This window comes from Tachyglossus aculeatus, chromosome X1 (assembly GCF_015852505.1).
Source record: "Tachyglossus aculeatus isolate mTacAcu1 chromosome X1, mTacAcu1.pri, whole genome shotgun sequence".
In the NCBI taxonomy this organism is placed as follows: Eukaryota; Metazoa; Chordata; class Mammalia; order Monotremata; family Tachyglossidae; genus Tachyglossus; species Tachyglossus aculeatus.
In genome coordinates, this window is record NC_052101.1 from 25,015,368 (window position 1) to 25,038,349 (window position 22,982).

Here is a 22,982-nt window from a genome sequence, read left to right on the forward strand (position 1 = left end):
GGAGAGAAAGCAGGGTTGGGGGAAGATCCCCTCTCACGATTCAATACCATGCAACCAACCTAAAATTCAAACTCCAGCACGGGCTCTCAGGGTGCTTTCCATTCCTCTGAGAAGAGAGTAAGCCTCGGTCACTATGACACAGTCTTTTAGACTGTGAGCCCACCTTTTAGACTGTGAGCCCACTGTTGGGTAGGGACTGTCTCTATATGTTGCCAACTTGTACTTCCCAAGCGCTTAGTACAGTGCTCTGCACACAGTAAGCACTCAATAAATATGACGGATGATGACAGCAGCTACTGCCAGCTGATTACAAGGCAGTGTGGGCCAGGGGCTTTGGAGAGCTTTGGGGCCTGGGTATAATCAGATAAACCCTCTCATGGCTGCCCAGTGACTCTCAAAAGGTGCCACCATTTCTTCCTTTCAAACTGAAGGGCAGCAAAGAGAAAGACCATGTCTGTGCATTTCCTAAATAAGGATATGTGCAAACCCAGCATTTCGGGAATTATCGGGGTGTCTACATGGGGAAAAGGTATCTCTCTGCCTGGTAAGAAGTGCTGACAGAAGCACTCATTCATTCATTCAATCGTATTTATTGAGCGCTTACTGTGTGCAGAGCACTGTACTAAGCGCTTGGGAAGTACAAGTCGGCAACATATAGAGACAGTCCCTACCCAACCACGGGCTCACAGTCTAGAAAGGGAAGACAGACAACAAAACAAAACATATTAACAAAATAAAATAAATAGAATAAATATGTACAAATAAAATAAATAGAGTAATAAATATGTACAAGCATATATACATATATACAGGTGCTGTGGGGAGGGGAAGGACGTACGGCGGGGGAGGGGGAGGAGGGGGGAGGAGGGAGGGGGCTCAGTCTGTCTGGGAAGGCCTCCTGGAGGAGGTGAACTCTCAGTAGGGCTTTGAAGGGAGGAAGAGAGCTAGCTTGGCGGATGTCAGCTGTGTGACTTTGGGCAAGTCACTTAACTTCTCTGTGCCTCAGTTCCCTCATCTGTAAAATGGGAATAAAGACTGTGAGCCTCCTGTGGGGCAACCTGATCTCCTTGTAACCTCCCCAGTGCTTAGAACAGTGCTTTGCACATAGTAAGCACTTAATAAATGCCATTATTATTATTAATGATCCATTTTAAAGTATTTTTCGGCAGCAGAATACAGGCACTGGAATATGAATTTCCACTCATTATGTTTTTCCATAAATTTTCAAATATGGCCCAAGAATGTGCGCTTTTTCCTCAGAACCAGGATAAAAGAAACCCAAACAAAAACAAGCTAACTGAGAAAAACGGCATGGGTCATCAAAAGAGAAGTGGTTTGGGGAATGGACTTTATATAATAAAAATGTAGTCCAGGCACTGATTATTTTGCTTCCCACTTTTTGTGGGGATATTTTTAATTTTTACTTGAAAATTAAGCACCTCTATTTTAAGATACAGTATACTGGCGATAACAAGAAGTGGTTGAGGATGGAAATGTAAGTTTAAGGCAGACACAGCCAACATCCATCCTGCTCTTCAGGCCCACAAGTGCCCTGAAATTAAGCCAGCTCCTCTCTGGCTACATCATTACTACCATCACAACCATCATTAAACACTTAGCAGCAATTACCCAATTGAAGGTTGCTTGGTAGGAGCTACAGAACTTTCCCTTCATTGGAAAGAGATGGGTGGCACTTGTGAATCCCATCAGTCCTGGAAGGAGAGAGATTTTTGTAGTGGGGGAAAATCCAAACAAAACAAAACAAAACAAAAACCATTTTGAATACCGAACATAGAAGCAAGCATGCTCATAGCTCCCAACAATGTTGTCTCTAAAAAGACAGGACGAAAGATAAAAAAGTGGACCGTGCAGTCCAGACCCACTGAAATGGGAGTTTTTCCAAACAGGTGAGTTGAAAATCAAGCTCCGCTGCATACCTCTCTTGGTCTCATCCCACTCCAGCACTGGAGGCCCCAGAGGCATACTGACAATGATGGAATTGGTAGGGGAAAAGCAGCTTAAAGCCAAAGAGAAAGGCAGGTTTTTAAAAAATGGGTAGAGAAAAAGCAGCACAAATCATTGCAGCCCCCTTCAGAGAGCAATCCACCAGGCTGGTATACTCAGGTTTAGAATGCTTAGGGGCCATATGGGGCTCTTTAAAACCCAGGATGTTCGAAGAGGGGTCCTTGAGAATAAAGACACCCTGACACCTCCTCATTAAAAGAAGATAATGGCAATGTTACTGCCTCCCAAGCAGGGAATTTAAACTCTTCTCCGGACTGAAGGAAAGAAAGGAAAACAAGGAAGCAGTCTTGTTTTTCATGCAAGACTGAACCACTTTCAACAAGGCCCTTAGGATTCCAGGAAAGCAACCAGTTTGTGGGGGAGGGAAGAAAAGGGGGTGATAGGGATCTGACCACCAATCTATCTGCTCTAAAATAGAACCCCTCACCTAATCCCAGAAGCCTGCCCCTTCCCACCTGTCAAGAACATCACCACCTTCCCTGTCCCAGAAGCCCACCATCTCAGCATAATCCTCGACTTTTTGCTATTGTTCAACTCTCACATTGCCTACTGCCAAATTCTGCCAGTTTGTCTGGCATAACATCTTGAATCAGCCCCTTCCTCTCCATCCATACCGCTACCACTATGGTACAAGCTCCGATTTTGCCGTGGCTAGACCCTTACATTAGCTTCCTAGCTGTTCTCCCGGCCTCTTCCCCCTCCAATCTATGCTACACGCAGCTGCCCGAATCATCTTCTGGAAACATCACACAGGCTGCAACTCTCCTCAAAACCCTCCCCCCTCTTTCTGAATCTCTCCATATTAAACAATAACTCCTTTCAATCAGCTGTAAGGCTCTCCACTCTCTGACCTGCTCTCTTCACCTACCATTCCCTAACTTGTTGTCTTCATTCCTCTCAAACCAACCTTCTAGCCGCTGTACCTCACTTGATTCTCCTGCCTCTGCCCCTGGCTTGGAACTCGCTCCCTCCCGACATCAGACAGACCACAGCTCTGGCCATAGACAAGGCACCCTGACTCCTATGGGAAAGTTTTTTGCTCCAGAAAATGGCTACTGGCTTCCCCGAAGATTAAATCCTCTCTACAGATACAGTGTTTCTGGGCAAACAGCTGAATCCACCTGATGAGAGAGTCCGTAAGCAATATGAGATATCAGCTCTGGAGGTTCTTGGAAGGTATATATTATTAAACGTACAGTAATATGGCCCTCTTCTCTAATCTATAACAGCAACCATTCATTAACCCAAGGAATATTTACTGTGCTGTAATGATTATTGGTTCAAGTGGCCATTAGTAGTGGTTTTCCACTTGGCTCAGTTTCTCAGTTGCAGAATGATTTGGGGCTGGCATGGTTTCATCTCAGCTTTATTAAAACCTAGTCTCAAATGAGATGTTCTCCATTCCCAGGAAGGATGTAGGAGATCATGACTGCCTTCCCAATCAATCAATCAGGACATTTATGAAGTCCTTAGAATGTGCAGAATCCTACTCTTAGCGCTGGGGGAACACAATCTAAAATGGGAGCTGGGAAAGGGAAAGAGGACAGAGGGAGAGACAGAGAAAATTAATTAATAACAATATGACAATTGCTCCAGGTGCTAGTTTATATTTTTACAAAAGCCCACCCACAATTTTGGTTACTCTTTCCACCTCTGCTTCACAACCCAACCTCTGCTTCACCAAGGATTCTATTTGAAAGATACTGTTGGATTTCTACAAGTTTTTCTGCTAATCAACAGAGTTGGAAATAAAACAGTTTCCTCCTGGGAGAGAAGATGACTTTCAGTTTTGCATATCAAGTTGATTAATCAACTGCATTTATTGAGCTCCTACTATGTGCAGACCACCGTACTAGGCACTTGGGAGAGTACAAGACAACAGAATTAGCAGACATATTCCCTGCCCATATTGAGCTTACAGTTAGTAACAGTAGTTAAAGGCTCTCTAGTCATGAAGTAAAAAATAAAAGCCAAAAGAAAAAAACACACTGTAAATACTTTCAATAACCAATGTCCCATAAACCCAGAGGTTGTGTTCTAATCTATTATCTAACTACACTCACTCCCTTGGATAACATTCACTCCTATGGCTTCAACTAGCACTCACTCCCTTGGATAACATTCACTCCTATGGCTTCAACTAGCACCTCTATGCACACGGTTCTCAAATCTACATCTCCAGCCTTGATCTTTCTCCCTCTCTGCAGCCTCACATTTATCTCCTGCCCTCAAATTGTCTCCACTTGAAAGTCCTAACATCACAAATTTAACATGCTCCAACAGAACTCCTTATCTTCCCACCCAAACCCAGCTCCAGCTCCACCTGGAGTTTCCCAACAGTGTAGACAGCACCACCACCTTTTCTGTCTCAAAACCCGTTGAGCTTGGCATTAGCCATAACTTAACTCTCTGAATATGTGGGTTGAATGAATGTCACTAAATCCTACAGATTCAACCTTCACGACACCGTAAAATCAGCCTTTTCCTCTACATTCAAACTGCTACCATGTTAATCCAAGCAATTATCCTATCCCACCTTGAATACTGTTATCAGTCTCCTTGCTGACCTCCCTGCCTCCTGTATCTCCCCACTCCTGTCCATACTTTACTCTGCTGCCTAGATCATTTTCTACAAAAACATTCAGTCCAGGTTTCCCCACTCCTCAAGAACCTCCAGTGGCTTCCCATCCACCTCCACAACAAAAAAAACCTCCTTACCATCAGCTTTAAAGGACTCAATCACCCTGTCTCTTCTTACCTCACATTGCTGCTCTCCTATTTCAACCCAGCCCACACACTTGGCTCCTCTGGTACCAACCTACTCTCTGTACCTCAATCTCATCTATCTCAGCACCAACCTCTCACCCACGTACTGCCTCTGGCTTGCAATGCTATCCCTCTTCATATCCGACAATTACTCTCTTCACCTTCAAAGCTTTATTGAAGGCAAATCTCCAAAAGGCCTTCCCTAAGCCCTCATTTCCTCTTCTCCCACTCCATTCTGGGTCACCTGGATTTGCTCCCTTTATTCACCCCCACCCCCCTCCACCTCAGCCCCACAGCACTTACGTACATATCTATAATTTATTTATTTATATTAATGTCTGTAACCCCAGTCTAGACTGAAAGCTCACTGCAGGCAGGGAAATGTCTACCAATTCTGTTGTACTGTACTCTCCCAAGCACTTAGTAAAGTGCTCTGCACACGGTAAGCACTCAACAAATATGACTGATTGTAATAAGAGCTGTAGAGTTTGATACAAGGAGTTTCTTGCATCTCTCCAGTGGCTGACACCTCCTGACTAGTTATAAAGTGTGTTCAGAAGCCCAAAATTGAGAATTTAAGCATTTCAATAATACATTGTTTAACTTTGTGTGGGCCTTTAAAAACAATAAACTGCATTTCTGAAGGGAAAATTTTGACAGCATGTACCAGGGAGCTTTCTCTCTGTCTCTTCCTCTCCAACCCACCCCTGTGCAAACATGTTCAGAACTTGTGGCGACAGAGACAAGAAAATCTTTGGGTCTAGATCCAAATACTTCAAAACGCCAAGAACCAAAAAGGTAGGGAAGGAAAGACTCAGGGCAAAGACACTCAGAGTACAAGGAGACTATGACTTCCTAAAGACCTGAGGATCATGGTGTTTAACCTGTCTCCCAGAGTGACTCACAGCCTTTCAGACAAACTCATCTGACTGAAAACTCCCACTCCCCTTCTAATTTAAACCCCCCCCAAACCCTTCCCTCACCATACATATCTGGTTACATCTGGCTCTCAGTCCTCTGATTTCAAAAATGAGGCAGGCAAAGTCTGGTGTACCTGGATTTGCTCCTGAGATTCTGAGGATCCAAGAGCCTCAGACACTTCTGGCTCTACACTCTCAATATTAGATTTAGGTAAATCAGGCTCAGCTAGAATGACTCGCTTGGAACCCTAGGACAAAAAACAGAAACAAACAAAAAACCCCAAAACAAATGGAGATGAAGGGGCCTAGAGAGACCATCTGTCCAGATCCACTTCCAGGCAGGCAAATGATGGAAGTCAGCCAAAGCCGGTAAGAACCTTACTTTGTTAAAAAAAAAAAAACTCTGCAGTGATGGCAACCCCACAACCTCTTCCTTGCATCTCCCCAAACTCTCAAGGAAATCACATAAAAACAAGAATTCCTTTCACCTTAATTTCTCAGGCAATGCTTGGCCAGAATTCCCTGGAAAAGAGCACCGACTCTCCCCAGGGTTAACTTCAGCGAGAAGCAGCGTGACTCACTGGAAAGAGCACGGGCTTTGGAGTCAGAGTTCATGGGTTCAAATCCCGGCTCTGCCAATTGTCAGCTGTGTGACTTTGGGCAAGTCACTTAACTTCTCTGTGCCTCAGTTACCTCATCTGTAAAATGGGGGTTAAGACTGTGAGCCCGACATGGGACAACCTGATCACCTTGTAACCTCCCCAGTGCTTAGGACAGTGCTTTGCACAAAGTAAGCGCTTAATACATGCCATCATCATCATTATTATTATTATTATTCAGCCTAATGTTCTATGCCACGTGACGGCCCCGCTTGGTGATTCCCTCATGTGCTCCCACTCCCAGTGTAGCTGGGATGGGGCAATGGGAGACACATCCTGTGATCCTGCACAAAGTCACTTGTGGAACCAGGAAGGTCCTGGGGGGTCATCAAGAGAGTTCTCTACAATGCTGCACCCAAAATAAACAAGTGAGTTGAACAAGGCGCCTTAACAGAGGAGAGAAAGACATGACTGGCAAAACAGGTTCATGGTGCCAAGGTATTCAGAACAAGGAAATTGGTTCTTTTTTTTTTTTTGCACGTCTGTTTTGGGTTTGGAGATGGACAGTGCTCTTGTCAACACAGCCTTGTTGCCTCAGGAATCCAGGACTCATTCATACTTCTCCAGAACTGTTAAACGACCTGCCAGTGGAGTTACAGTATCTGTGTGCCTTCCACTAGTCAGTTATCGTTTAGCAAACATTAAAACACGGCAGGAAATAACCAGAAATTTGGGTGGAGCTGCTGGGAGTCTGGGGTCATGCAGATTTACTCTTAAGAATGCCGTTACTTTGGACCTTGAACTGTAGGCTTCAGAAAATAATTGTGAATAACTATCACTTAGGAATTTACCAATTGGGAAATAGCCATAAAGTTTCCAAAATTCCATTTCAGGAAAGTTGCTCCTCTCCTGGCTGCCTCACTTTGCACAGTTGGAGGTTTTTACCCCATTCCAATCTAACTAGTTGGGACACACCTCACCTGCTATTGTTTCCGTCAGGCTCTGCTGGTTTCCTGAAGCCTTACTCAGAACTCAACAATCCTGAACGTTCATTTACACCTTGCAATCAATCAGATTCTTTTGAAAGTCCCAGGAACTTTTAAAATGGATGCCTTTGTCTTTCACCAAAACCATTCTTTAAGATAGCAAATCTGCCATCTACAACTGAAGACTCTCTAAGCTCAGAGCAAGGACTTTTCCAACCCTTGGACAAGGTGACAAAAAAACCCCAAAACAACAACAACAACACCACACACACACACACACACACACACACACACACACACACACACACGCAGGCTTTTCCTCACTCCTAATGGGGAATGTCTGGTTGCCCTGAAGCAGTGTGGTCTAATTGAAAGAGCACTGGCCTGGAGTCAGAGAACCTGGCTCTAATCTGTGTGACCTTGGGCAAGTCACTTAACTTCTGTGTTTCAGTTTCCTCATCTGTAGGAAACTGTAGGACTCAATACGTGTTCTCCCTCCTACTTGGACTGTGAGCTCCAGATGGGACATGGACTCTGTCTGATCTGATTTATTATAATCTACCCCAGTACCTAATAGTGTTTGGTACATAGCAGGTGCTTAAACAATACCACAGTTACTATTTGCTTACCTCGGGGCACACCCCTGGGTATCCTAGACTCCCCCCTTCCCGCCCATCTCCACAGCATGAAATTCCAAGTTGCTTCGTCTTTCAAGGGAAAGTCACTTCTCCCTGCTTTGCTATTTCTCAAACTCGAAACTGAGGATTGCTGAGATGGGCTTTAGCATGCCATTCCTGCTATTGTCCCCTCCACTGCCTGGCTTCACTGCCCCACTCTCCTTGCCCCCATGGCTTTCCCATTCAATCCTAAATTACTCACTATGCAATCAGGGAGCTAGTGTCTAATTTTCTCCATTCAAAAAGAGTAAGGAAGGGGAAAGAACCTGCAGGCAGGATTCAGGGACAAAGTGGAGGGGGAAAGGAGGAGGGGCAGATAGAGTATTGAGAGAGAGCAAACTCTCCAGTAACAGAAGTAGGGATATATGGTCAATGCAGAGTGCTGTACTAAGCGCTTGGGGGAGTATGAGAATAAAACAGAGCTGGTAGACATGTTCCCTGCCCACAGCCACAGCATTTCCCAACCCTGGCAGGGGCCCGTGGACAAAAACTTCTGGTTCCATTGAGGAGCAATAATGCTTCAGGAAAGGCGGATTCCCTAAAGGTTATTCTGGCTATCATCAATGACAGTCATTGCCCTGTATTAGACTTTCTACTCCCAAGAAGCTCAGGTGATCATTTTGAGGTTTTTAAATCCAATGTATTCCCCCCACCATTACCATCTTCTGGGGAGTGGGTGGGAGCAAGTATTAAAAAAAAAATATACAAAAAGGGGTGCAGGGGGAGAGCCCAGAGAGCTTAGGTGACTTGTCCAGGATGACTCCCAAAGGCCTGGGGTACTACACCACTGAAGTCACCTGAAGTGCAGCCCAATGTATTCCCATGGAGACACACTGTCACTTCTCCCAAGAAAGCACTGAGCACAAATGGACGGGAATGTGGAGCAACAGAAGGTGTGGTTTGGGTTTTTTTTTCTTAAAGGAGTATACCAGGATTTCAGATAAAAGAATTTGATAAATTATAAACCCCAGTACCAACTGGGAAAAGGAGCTTCATTGTCTCCTCCCAAAATAGCGAGAGGAAAACGGAACGCCCTGTTCGACTTGTCTATTTCCCCCAGTCGGAGGGTGATAATGCAATGTAGGAGAGATTCCTCACCAGCATTAAGGCACTGTAATCTCGGAGAGGCTGATTCACTCAGAAGCAGTTTTTCCAGAGTAAGCATGGACCTTACCCTAGACACATTCCTGAGATAACACTGCCATATCTTTTTGCCATCAAGTTCCACAGACACACTGAGAAGGAATTCAAGGATGTCAGAAACCACGACTACTCCAAGCTACCTATGGAAACTGGAAGGCAAGGCCTGAGGACCACATTCCAGAGGGTCAGGGCTGCTAGGTTTTTCCGGCCTTGCACAGTCTTGTTGCTTCAGTGTTAAAGACTGAAGAAATAAAACGAAACCCATTCATTCAATTATATTTATTGAGCGCTTATTGTGTGCAGAGCATTGTACTAAGCGCTTGGGAGAGTACAATACAACAATACACGGACACATCCCCCCCCCCACCCCCAAGACGAGTTTAGAGTCTAGACAGGGGAAGAGAGACATTAATATAAATAAATTACAGATATGTACATAAGTGATATGGGGACGGAATGGGAGAAGAAGTCAGGGAGATGTAAAAAGGAATGGGAGAAGAGGAAAGGGGGCTTAGTCACGGAAGGCCTCTTGAAGGAGATGTGCCTTCAATAAGGCTTTGAAGTGGGAGAGAGTAATTGTCTGTTGGATTTTATTCGTTCATTCATTCAATCGTATTTACTGAGTGTTTTCATTCATTCATTCACATTTATTAAGCACTTACTGTGTGAAAAGCACTGTACTAAGCGCTTGGGAGAGTATAACAACAGACACATTCCTGCCCACGAGCTCAGAGTCTAGAATGGGGGAGACAGACATCAAAACAAAAAGACAAAATTACAGGTATGTATATAAGTGCTATGGGACTAGGAGACTGGACTGTGAGCCTGTTGTTGGGTAGGGACCGTCTCTATATGTTGCCAACTTGTACTTCCTAAGCGCTTAGTACAGTGCACTGCACACAGTAAGCGCTCAATAAATACAATTGAATGAATGAATGAATGAATAGGAGGGTGGGGAAGAGGAAAGGGAGGAGGTCAGGGCAATGAATTAAATGTCAGCATGCATGCCTGATGGCACATCAGGCCTATTCAGGGACAGAAATTCTGTTTAAAATTAAATTAACTGTCTTTATTGAGAACTTATCAGTGTTTGATGGGAGTTTTTTTGAGTGTACTTACTGTGTGCAGTGCACTGTACTAAGCACTTGGAAAACTACATACAACAGAGTTGGTAGGCATGATCCCTACCCACAACAAACTTACAGTCTACGTGTAGAGACAAATATTACAATAAAGTAGCAGAACACTGTTTTGAGCATTTGGAAGACATCAAGAGTGAGGAGCTTATTAAGAATGAACTTTTTTATGGTTTTTGTTAAGTGCTTACTCTATGCCAGGCACTGTTCTAAGCACTGGGGTAGATACAGTGTAATCAGGATGGCCACAGTCCAGGTTCCACAAGTCACTCGCGGTCTTAATCACGATTTTACAGTTAAGGGAACCGAGGCACAGGAACTGAAGTGACTTGCCCAAGATCACACAGCAGGCAAGTGGCAGCGCTGAAACTAGAATTCAAGTCCTTCTGACTCCAGAGCCTGTGCTCTATCCACTAGACCAGGCTGCTTCTGGGCAAGAGACACACAGTGAGAAACCAGGTTGTACATTAAAGCCTCCAGGACCCATTCAGCCCACCCAAGTTCCTGTGGAAGCTAAAGACTCTAAGGAAGGTCTAGATTAGATGCAAGAGGAATGACAGATTTCATGGGGACGAATCTGGGTAGCCAAAGTAATGAGAAGGATAATGGTGAGGGGCCTGGAAAATTTCAGTGGACCCAGGTGGATTTTAGGAATGTTCTTGCCTGAAATATGGATGATTGCCTCCTTTTTATTTTGGCTAGAGAATAAATCTTTCAGAATGTCATCATCAGAGGCAAGAATCAGAGTGGTTTGGGTGAGTTACTTCTAGAAACCTGGCTCCTTCCCTCAATTTGCTTTAGAAAACTGGCATGTGAAACCATCCAGACCAGCCTGCCCAGGCCCTGATCACTCAGGGCAGTCACTGGGGGCCAGCACGGGAATTGGCCAACAGATTCGATATAGCCCATCGCACCTAGTGACTCACCTATGACAATCTAGAACTGGATGTCTAGAAATGCAGCAGGGCCTGTGCATCAACGAGTCAGCATTCATACATAGGCCTGCAAGAATTTTAACCTCACCAGTTAGGGAACAAGGTTCTCTCTTCACTAAGAAGAGATCTGAAAATCCTCTCTAAGTCAGGCCAAATCCGAGCAGCCCAAAAGGGAAGCAAAGAGCCAAGAAGTCATCCAAGAAATTCACACGGTTCAGACAGTCAATCTGGATTGTTCAGGTCACAAAGTGGATCTGCTGGACTGAATTATTCACCAAACAGAAACCACTTTCCTTGATTCCCAGGTACTCACTGGAATCGCTACACCAAGCTCCTTGGGAAACTCAGAGATTCGGCAGCTGTCAGTTCCACTGGTATTCTCCGGGCCCCTGAAGGAGGGCCAGAGGGATCCCAAATGCCTGAGATTTCCTGTAGCATGGCCTAGTAGAAAGACCACGAGCCTGGGAGGAGGCCTGGGTTCTAATCCCAGCTTTGTCACTTGTCTGCTGGATGACCTTTGGCAAATCACTTCACTTCTCTGTGCCTCAGTTTCCTCATCAACTTCTGAAAAAATATGCTCAGATTAGAAAACCCAGACTACTCACACCAATATCCTGGCAAATGTCCCCACCTTCAAAATCCTCCTGAAAAGCCACCTCCTGCAGTTGGCAACCCCCACTTAAAATCCACATCCCCCTGTCCTCTCACCCCAGCAGCCATCCTGGAGTACTTATGTGCATATCTACCTCCTTATTAATTCCAGTTTTGATTTATTCTTTCTTCTGACTAACTTTTTGCCATTACCAGCTGTACCTCTTTCTACTTATGCCCATGATCTAGGTAGTAGCTCTGCCACTTATCTGCTGTCTCTCCTCTGCTTTTCCACCTGTGCCAGCCTGTTTTTCCCACTACACTGTTAACTTCTTGGGACAGGGAGCAAATGAGTTACTCCCGTGCCTGGGCCTGCCTGTTTCCCTTCTGCTTTTCCACCTGCACCCACTGCAAACGTGGATCGCCTGTGCCGGCCTGCCTCCCCTCTGTTTTTCCATCTGTGTCCACTGTATATGTACGTTGCCTGTGCCTGCCTGCTTTCCCCACTACACTGTAAGCTTCTTGGGGCAGAAGCAAGTCGGTTACTCCCGCTGTTGACTACAAATACCTAGTACAGTGCCCTGTATCCAGCTGACCCTCCATAAATGCTATGAAGAAATGCTATGAGGAACAGAAGTAGGGAAAGTTTAATTTCAATGTCCTTCAGATCAACTAAGAGGACAAGCACTAACAAGAAGTCACCTTAAGGCAAAGCGACTACAATAAAGGGGTAAAGTCTGAGAAATCTTGATGAGGAGCAGATGAACAAATGACTGTGAATTTCAGATTCCTCAGTAATCGTCTTTCTCCCCTCATTCCAACAAACCGGAGTTTATAATAATAATAATGGCTATGTGCAAAGCACAGTTCTAAGCGCTGGGGAGGTTACAAAGTGATCAGGTTGCCTCATGTGGGGCTCACAGTCTTAATCCCCATTTTACAGATGAGGTAACAGGCACAGAGAAGTTAAGTGATTTGCCCAAAGTCACACAGCTGACAATTGGCAGAGTCGGGATTTGAACCCATGACCTCTGACTCCAAAGCCCGTGCTCTTTCCACTGAGCCACGCTGCTTCACACTGCTTTATAACCCCCATTTCATAGTGATCGGTCATACTAAAGCAGCCTACAGAGGCTTGGCCCGAAAGGTGTGCCAACCACTTCAGAAATTCCAAAGCAGGGTTCGCCTCATTAGCCCTAGATAAGGCCAGAAAAAGTTTATTGATTTATGTAACTGGGGAAGCCAAGGTGATCTCAAGCCCCCATTCAGATGAGGTCATGTGAAAGCCAAAGCACCTGAAACACAATATTAGTCTTTTGGACGAACCCAGGCATTCTAATGAAAAATTCCCTAAAAGCTAATTAAAGCGTAAAGGACAAGCAGCGTAGCCTAGTGCAAAGGGCATGTTTCCGGGAGCCAGACTGGGGATCTAATTCCACCTCCACCACTCACCTGCTGTGTGACCTTGGGCAAGTCACTTCAGTTCAACCATTTAGACATCCTTTCCTTCCTTCTGAATGAACTTAATGGCCTTGGGGAGAGCAGAAACTTCCTGTCCTGTCGACTCTTGTGCCTCTGCCTCACCCACAAGGTTCAATTCCTCGTTTGGGGCATTTGCTGGGCCTTGAAGAGTCAGCCGGCTTTTGGGGATGAACCTCCCAGAGGCTCCCTTGGAGAGGGGAGGAGGGGTTGGGCGGGAACAGAGGCACAGAGAGTTGTGGAGCACTTGCAGTCACAGGAGAGCAACAGCAGGCAACCGCCTGGGAAAGCCAGCAGCTGCATGCTAACCACTGCTCTGTCCGCCACCAAGGTTGATGAATGGGGAAGGGGGCACGTCACAAAGGGGAACAAAGATGCCCCTTGCCTCAAGGAGGATCCCTGGCCCAGCCAGCCCCAGTGGAAGACGCCAGGTCTCAGTCCTCTCATTTTGGTGACATCTGAAGCTTTCAGATCCCGTTTCTTCCCCACAGATGAACCTAACATGCTGTCGTGGAGGAGGCACAAGGGCAGGAAAGGAAGCCAGTCAACCTGGCTGACCCCATTGCACACCTGTCTGATTCCTGCAGAACCGAGCAGCTAATGTGACCTGTCCCCATTTCACAATTTGCCTGCTAGAATGCTCTGCCTTTAAGCACCTGCTTAAATGTTTCCTGTATACACAGCAAAACTTAAAAAAAAATAGAGTATTCCTTGGGGAAAGGTTAAAAGGAAGAAAATGCCACTGTATCCAGTTTCCTGCTTTTTTATCTTTCCATCTTCCACGGAAACAAACAAGGATTCAGAATAGGAAAGAACGGCAAGACTAGTCCGTAACACCAGAGGAGCCCTGAACCATCGATTATTGTATTTCAGTGTCAGGAGATCCCTCTCTGTACCGGGGTGTCCGTCTATCCTGCCACCCCACAAGATGAGAGGTGGAAGCAAAATTTGACCCATGATACCATGGGCCTGGAGACCAGATGAATTCACATCACACTCGGAATTTTCTCCATTCAGATTTTCAGAATTAAGTAGCTGCATCTTGGTTACAGATATATGAGCCGCTTTTCCAAATGGAATAGATCCACTAAGCAGAAACTCTGAATGCCCCAGAGGTTTTTAAAAAAAACAACAATAAGTTTTGGTTGAGCAATGCCAGACATGCCACTGAGCCCCTCTTCCTGTCTTGAAATCTACCTGCCAAAAATGGCCCTGAAGGATGCACAGAGGCACTGTCCTAGAAGATCCACACGTGAATAAAGGAAGTCATACTGATGGCCTCGAAAAACCCTTCCACACACATTACTTCCTTCTCAGTCCTGTTCACCTTAACCCCTTCTCTCCTTCCAAGCACCTGCGATGGAAGCCCCGTCCTCCTCCCAGACCACTGAGTAATAGGCACTCTTCTCTCTTCCCATTCTCCCTTCCTACAAAGATGCAACCTGACACCCTTCCCCATCGAAAAGGCAGCTTCTCTCGCAGCTCCCTGGGCTCTCCAGAGAATGGAAATTTAGGTCAGCTTGCCCGCCCTGTTTGTGTGCTAAGGAGAGCGGTGAGCTAAATTACCCTCTCTGAGGCTACAGCAGTGTGAAACACCACCAGCTTTAATCCAAAGTATTAACCTACCCAGAGTCTTGCAGAGAAGGCTCCCCACACCACCCACATTCCTCCTCCTGCCCAATCCTCAAAGAGAATTGGTCGCTTGTGATCCCTGAGATGAGGATGTGTGTTCAAACCAATTCCCCAGCCTACACAGGGAACCATACACTGCCTGCTCAAAATAAAGTTTACCAGAAGCCACTTCTTCTCTCTCCTCTTTCTCAAAGATCCAAATCAGTCTAGCTTACTCCTTTTCATTCTTACTAATGTATAACTCCAGGCCTTCAGAGCACAGAACTAAACAAGAAAGTTTAGGTTCCCACACTGAGTTACTAGTCAAAGTCAGAGCTAATCATAAAACTACAATTCACTTTTGTGCCCCCGAAGTCTCTGGTTTTTGTTTTTTAAAAAAATTCAGGTCTTACAGAATTGAATTTCCATCCTTCCTCTTGCAGCAATCAGTATTCCCCTAAATCAGCTGTATTATATGTGTGTGTCTCAACCATGGCTCAGTAATAATTCACTCTGTCGCCAATACAAGGGACTCTAAGGGCAGTGGATTATGAAAAATGACTTAATGAAGGTCAGTGAAGATTCACATCAGGTGACTCGAATAAAACCTCGTGTTATTTCCTCTAGTGTGGGGCCAGCCTCATTTGTGAGTGGTAGCTGGCGAGATCTGGCACCCTCCTGCTTGCTTTTCCTAGCCCCAGATGCTCTCTCGCATGGCAGCTCAGCCCATCTTGTGCCAGAGAGTATTTATAATATTTCACCTCTGAACTCCACACCCACTGTATCAAATGCCACAGGTCTGATATCCCACCCTCTCTCCAGATGTATCAAGCCCAAAGCCTGGCTTGGCTTTTTTCTCTTTTTACAAAGCGCAACTTCCAGTATTGATGCCATCCTTGGTGGCGAACGATGCATCCTCACCCCTGCTCCAAGAGGTTGAGGGGGGGCAGCTGCCATCAGCACCCACACCAACCGCCTCCTCCCACTCCCCACCCTGATCCCAGCCCCTCCCTCTCCAGTAATAATTTCATCCCATTTCCTCTGAATCCATGATTCAGGGTTGGGGCCGGAGGGGTCTCACATGTGCTAAAGCCATCGGGGCCAGGGGAAGGGGAGTATCATAAAAGCTAAGGGGAAAGGAGGTGCCCAAAACTGCCTCTGCAACCCCCACTTTGATTGTAGTGGACTAAAAACAGAGCAGAATACAATCAAGCAACAACATGGATGCAGAAAAACCCAGTCAGGACCCTTGGAGGCAACTGGAGATCAGTAAGAAAGTGGAAAATGGGCTTATAGGAATCTTTCAAAGCAGAGCCCATTCAAAGACGGCTTCCTGCTCATGTAACAAGCTGATGCACTGCCGACCTTACACCACCAAGGATACCGTGTGAAATGCCCGGTCTGCAGAGTTCCCAGCAAGTACTGAACTCAGAGCCCCTCTGGAAAGTGACGCTGCCAGGGACCATGTTTGCCGGACCCCTGAGACTTGGGGCTGAGACCCCACTCACCTTCCTGGCTGAGGGGACCGACCCCCACAAGGCTGAACTGCGAACGAGCCCTTCGGCTTACCCGTTGAGGACAACCGAGCCTGAGCCGTTAACCCAGTGGGCGGGGATACACAATCTGCAGTCAGTTGCCTATTTAGTCGCCTGGAAAGAATAAGGTTGTTCAGGCAACTGTCTGCAGGAATTTCAGCTTTGCTTGGGCTTCCTCTCAGCGAGGGGGGGAGAGAGCTGGCAGGACTCACGGCACTGGCTGCTCTTCAACCCCGTCAGTGAAAGGGAAGCCTTAAATCGAATTCCCTACCCCCAGCAGCCTTCATCTGTGGACAGTGCACACAAAAGAGGATTACCCAAGGAGGAGGCATGTGCCAGGACATTCTTTAGAGCTAGAAACTGGAGACGCTGTTCTTTCTGCCAAGGCTCAGATATCACTTTTCTGGCTAAATTATCATTTGACTAACTTCTCTGGATTCAAGAAAATATGTAGGCATTTTTTGATTCCAGTAAAAAAAAAAACACCAGATGAGGGCAAAAATACAGTAAACAGTTTTCCCATACTTAGCTCTGTTCAGAGAGTCAACTGTTTCAGTTGCTGAAGATCTACATCAATTAATCAATGGCATTTATGGAGTTCTTACTGTGTCAATTTTTAGATTCTCGCCAGCAGTGTCTACCTTTTACCTTGTCCTCCCAGCCAGAAGCACCTGTGATCCACAAATGAAGCTTACTACAGGCTTGAATAACGCAGGGCTGTCTCGTCTCCTGGTCCAGACTGATACCAGATAGCCTCTTCCTTGAGACCAAACAAAACCCAGACCAGTTGTGTACTATCTGTTCTTCGGTACCATTCTCTCCTCCACTGGGGCAGGTAATCAAGTGTTGACCACAGCATGGCTTAGTGGAAAGAGCCCAGGCTTGGGAGTCAGAGAACGTGGGTTCTAATCCTGGTTCTGTCACTTGTCTGCTTTGTGACCTTGGGCAAGCCACTTAATTTCTCTGTGCGTCACTTACCTCATTTGGAAAATGGGGATTAGGATTGTGAGCCCCATGTGGGACAACTTAATTACCTTGTATCTACATCAGTGCTTAGAACAGCGCTTGGCAGATGGTAAACACTTAAATACCATCATTATTACTATCTTCTTCAAGTAGCATGGACAAACTACCAGACTACTGAAGAAGAGGTTTAAAGAGACACTGATCTGTGTAGCAAAGCCCAATGCATCAATTTATAGAAGGCAATCAAAGCCTAACACTTTCTCAAAGCCTGCTCTGTTGATTCATGGGACCACCTTCAAAGTCTGCAGGAAAGCCTAGTCCTCTACTACGCCAGGGGCTGGCTCTGACACACTGGAGGAAAGAATGGCTTCTGCCCTGAATATAGTAGTAGTAGTAGCAGCAGTAATAGTAGTAATAAAGGTACTTATTAAGCAAAAAATAAGAGCAATGTACCGTACTAACACATTCCCTGCCCCCAAGGAGCTTACATTTCAACAGGGGAGATGGGACATACAGATATTTACCAATACGATAAATAAAACAAAGAAGCTGCACAGCCACATACAAATAAACATAAGTGCTGAGGAAGGGTATAAATAAACATACAAGAGCTAAAGGTGGCTGAAAGGTTGATGTGACCTGGGTTTGGCTCTCTCTGGAGAGTGAAGAGATCTATCATCAGCTTGGGATGAGTAGCGTTTATCAGAGCTGTGACTTGTGACCCTTTCAAGAGAGAATCGGGAGAAAGAACTGGGAAATGCCAACTTTAGCAGGCAAGCGGGAAGAACAACCTGGAACTTTTGACCATGGAAATCCCTAGAGAGGGGAGAAAAGGATCAGAAGGTAAGGTCTGGAGAAAAAGGCAGCTTCCCTTCCTTCTCTTCCTACTGAAGCCATCCATCTGCCTCAATCTCTCTCAAGTTGCACTAAATACAGTTTCTGGCAGAGTTGGGGTCTGGTCCCAGGACTTCCACCTCCGTGTCCTGGACCGCCATTACCTTTCAGTAACTAGCGTTCAGGCCATGATCCATGGCTGCTTTCGCGTAAGGTCCCTTCCTAAGTTGCCCTTCCTAAGTGCCAAACTCATACCACTGCCATCAGGCTTTGTTGGGGACTCCAGGAAACAGAGGGGAAATGGGTTAAAATTAATGGTGAAAATGGGAGTGTGGGGAAAAAAGAAAATAGAGGTGAAAGCAACCAGGACATCGGTTAACACACCAAACAGCCAGGAGTCCAGGAGTAAAGGGCTTCTACCTTCATCTCAGGCTAGGGCAGCTAATCCTTAGAAATGGGATTCTAGCTCATGGCACAGTCCACTCTGCAACCCTGTCCAGTCATCTCTACCACCCAGCCGAGAGTGAAGCCAGCTGCACTCCTTGAGCTACGTTCAGCAAGAGTTACCCTCTGAGTCTAATGACCAACTTGTACTTCTGCCAGGAATCTACAGAGGTGAGCTTCCAAGAGAAGCTTGGTGAGATGAGAGTGGCCATTTGTCTAATTTTAAACCAGACAGTCTAGTTTTCGACTGGCCTCTCCCCATTCTGGTACTGTGGTGTGGAGGGGCCTCGTATTCCCGAGGACTGTAGGAGATGAGGGGATGGAATCGCCCCACGAGGGACCCAGACCCTGGCACCTAACAATAATTGTGGTACTGAAGCACTTATGTGCCAAGCATACTGAGGTAGAAAAGGTAATTAGGTCAGACAGTCCCATATGAGCTCACAGTCTAAGTAGGAGGGAGAACAGACACCTCACTTTGAAATAATCCAACGGTGTCGACTGAAGGGGACAATGGAATCCCCCCACCTCTCCAGAGCTTAACGCCTTTTCCTTTTCTTTTGGAGGTACAAAAAGTATTGGGTAAGGTCAGAGCTGGGTGTCAAGTAAGAGAAGTACGGACACACTGATGGGAACAAGAGGTCTCTCACTTCAACAGAGAGAACAACTTCCAGTTAGCTGTGATGTTCTTGGCACAAACACTGCTAGGGTCCTTATCTCCCCAGTTCTTCGCTCCTAGGACGCTGTAGTTTCACCGACCCTCCTTTCAGTTTTCCTACCTCTGTTTTCTATTCCCTCCTGCCCCACTGCCACAGACTCCTTTACTTTCAAATCCCGGGGCCCCGGCCTCCTTCTCTCTGACTGAACTTCTGCTGTGGCCTCCGCCACTCATAATGGCTCCCCGGCTTCCACCTTCTCGCCCACTACCATAGACACTCCAGGCCAATCTTTGACAGGTTGGTTTAATCTGGCTTCTCTACGGGTTTCCTGACCATTTTCCCTTGCTTGGCCTATCCAGCTCCCATCCCATCCAGAAATCCGGACCCCCCGCTTGCCAGGCACACGTCATGGAGAGGTGATGAGATTGGAGAATGAAAGGGAGGGACGGGGGTGGGGACCCCGTTTCTCCAACACACCCTCCTCGAGGGCCTGGAAGCATGGGGCTCTCTTTCTGAGAGAGGGGTGATAGGAAAAATAAGCCCCTACTACAACTTTGGGGTTCCCCACTCTGGGTGGGGCTGGATTCCCAACTGGGGGGATTGGATGCTTGGATGGACAGTGTTCTGCACACGGTAAGCGCTCAATAAATACGATTGATTGGGGGATGGATGCTTGGATGGGCAGTGCTCTGCCCACGGTAAGCGCTCAATAAATACGATTAACTGATTGGTTCCCGGCCCTGTGATACCATAGGGTCCCAGGCGCTTAATACAGTGCCCTGCGCCCAGTAAGCACTCAATAACAAGCGGTTAGTCCAGCGCTCTGCACACAGTAAGCGCTCAATAAATGCGACTAAATGAACGACAGTGATGGAGCGGTTGGCCAAGGTGGTCCGGGAGACACATGCCCTGGAGGGGCGGGTGTTCCGGGCCCGGGGCATTCATTCATCCATTCGATCGTATTTATTGAGCGCCTACTGTGTGCAGAGCACTGGACTAAGCGCTTGGGAAGTACAAGTCGGCAACGTGGGCTCTGCACACAGTAAGCCCTCAATAAATACGATTGATTGGGGGATGGACGCTTGGATGGGCAGTGCTCTGCCCACGGTAAGCGCTCAATAAATATGATTAACTGATTGGTTCCCGGCCCTGTGATACCATAGGGTCCCAGGCGCTTAATACAGTGCCCAGTAAGCAGTCAATAACAAGCGGTTAGTCCAGCGCTCTGCACACAGTAAGCGCTCAATAAATGCGACTAAATGAACGACAGTGATGGAGCGGTTGGCCAAGGTGGTCCGGGAGACACATGCTCTCCCGGGGCGGGTGTTCCGGGCCCGGGGCATTCATTCATCCATTCGATCGTATTTATTGAGCGCCTACTGTGTGCAGAGCACTGGACTAAGCGCTTGGGAAGTACAAGTCGGCAACGTGGGCTCTGCACACAGTAAGCGCTCAATAAATACGATTGATTGGGGGATGGACGCTTGGATGGGCAGTGCTCTGCCCACGGTAAGCGCTCAATAAATACGATTAACTGATTGGTTCCCGGCCCTGTGATACCATAGGGTCCCAGGCGCTTAATACAGTGCCCTGCGCCCAGTAAGCACTCAATAACAAGCGGTTTGTCCAGCACTCTGCACACAGTAAGCGCTCAATAAATGCGACTAAATGAACGACAGTGATGGAGCGGTTGGCCAAGATGGTCCGGGAGACACATGCCCTCCCGGGGCGGGTGTTCCGGGCCCGGGGCATTCATTCATCCATTCGATCGTATTTATTGAGCGCCTACTGTGTGCAGAGCACTGGACTAAGCGCTTGGGAAGTACAAGTCGGCAACGTGGGCTCTGCACACAGTAAGCGCTCAATAAATACGATTGATTGGGGGATGGACGCTTGGATGGGCAGTGCTCTGCCCACGGTAAGTGCTCAATAAATACGATTAACTGATTGGTTCCCGGCCCTGTGATACCATAGGGTCCCAGGCGCTTAATACAGTGCCCAGTAAGCAGTCAATAACAAGCGGTTAGTCCAGCGCTCTGCACACAGTAAGCGCTCAATAAATGCGACTAAATGAACGACAGTGATGGAGCGGTTGGCCAAGATGGTCCGGGAGACACATGCCCTCCCGGGGCGGGTGTTCCGGGCCCGGGGCATTCATTCATCCATTCGATCGTATTTATTGAGCGCCTACTGTGTGCAGGGCACTGTACTAAGCGCTTGGGAAGTACAAGTCGGCAACGTGGGCTCTGCACACAGTAAGCGCTCAATAAATACGATTGATTGGGGGATGGACGCTTGGATGGGCAGTGCTCTGCCCACGGTAAGCGCTCAATAAATACGATTAACTGATTGGTTCCCGGCCCTGTGATACCATAGGGTCCCAGGCGCTTAATACAGTGCCCAGTAAGCAGTCAATAACAAGCGGTTAGTCCAGCGCTCTGCACACAGTAAGCGCTCAATAAATGCGACTAAATGAACGAGACTGATGGAGCGGTTGGCCAAGATGGTCCGGGAGACACATGCCCTGGAGGGGCGGGTGTTGCGGGCCCGCGGCAGGTGCAGCCGGGCCCGGGGCATATTTATTGAGCGCCTACTGTGTGCAGAGCACTGTACTAAGCGCTTGGGAAGTACAAGTCGGCAACGTGGGCTCTGCACACAGTAAGCGCTCAATAAATACCACTGATTGATTGATAACGTATAGAGCCGGTCCCTACCCACCAACGGGCTCACAGTCTAGATGGGGGGAGACAGACGACAGAGAGGAACGTGTAGACGGGTGTCCGGGCCGCCGGCACAAACCGAATGAAAGGTAGAGGGGCGGGGCTCGGCCGGGCCGGACCCCCTACCTGTCCCTCGGGTCGATCCAGCTGGTGGTCCGGCTGGTGTGGTCGATGTAGTAGACTTTGCCGTCGAAGTCCCGCGCCTCCTCCCAGCCGTGCGGCAGGGGCAGCTCCTTCCTGGGCATCTTGGGCGTTGCTCCCGGGAGCCGGGGGGCCGGGGGGCCGCGAGGGACTAGGGCCCATCGGGCGGCGGCGGCGGCGGCAGCGGCGGCGGCCCCACCACCATGGTCCGGCCTCCTCCCCGCGGGCGGGCGGGCGGACGGAGGGCGGCGCGGAGGGGGCGGCGCCCGCCCGAAACAGGGGGAGACACAGGGAGGGGAGGGAGGGAGGAGAAAATGGGGAAAAGAAGGAGCGCGAAGGGCTGCGCTGTCACCGGGCCGGGCTCCCCTTGCAGCGGGGGCTGCGGTCACCCGCAGGCCCCACCTCCCGCACGTTGCAACGAAGGCTGCACCGCCGGCTGCACCGCGCCTAACACGGCCGCCGCCGCTCCGCTCCCGTGCAGCAGGACGGGCTCTCTGTCCGTCGGTCGGGCGGTTCCCGGGCCCGTCCGGGCCGCCGCCAGGTGCCTCGGCCGCGGTGCAGGTAACCGCGCTGCCCCGGAAACGGAGGCGGGGCTCGGGGCTCCGGGCTCCGGGCCGCGGCTCGGTCCGCGCCTTCGCCCGCAGCCCCCGGCAACGCGGCGGGAGGGAGGGAGGGAGGGAGGGCGGAGCGGCGGGGACGAGGGAGGGCGGAGCCGGGGGCGGACCCCCGCGACTCCGCCTCCTCCCTGCTCCACCGCCGCGGTTCGTTCATCATCGTCAATCGTATTTATTGAGCGCTTACTGTGTGCAGAGCGC

At 48.1% G+C, this 22,982-nt stretch overlaps 1 protein-coding gene across 1 annotated transcript in view; it reads right to left on the reverse strand.

Annotated features, from left to right (window-relative positions):
* WWC1 (WW and C2 domain containing 1) overlaps window positions 1-22,762 on the reverse strand; it is a 123,713-nt gene extending 100,951 nt beyond the window's left edge. The window contains exon 1 of the mRNA XM_038772144.1: window positions 22,153-22,762. Coding sequence (XP_038628072.1) covers window positions 22,153-22,271 — 119 coding nt within the window. The 5' untranslated portion in view covers window positions 22,272-22,762. The remainder of the gene's footprint in view (window positions 1-22,152) is intronic.
* Between the last annotated feature and the right edge of the window lie 220 nt (window positions 22,763-22,982).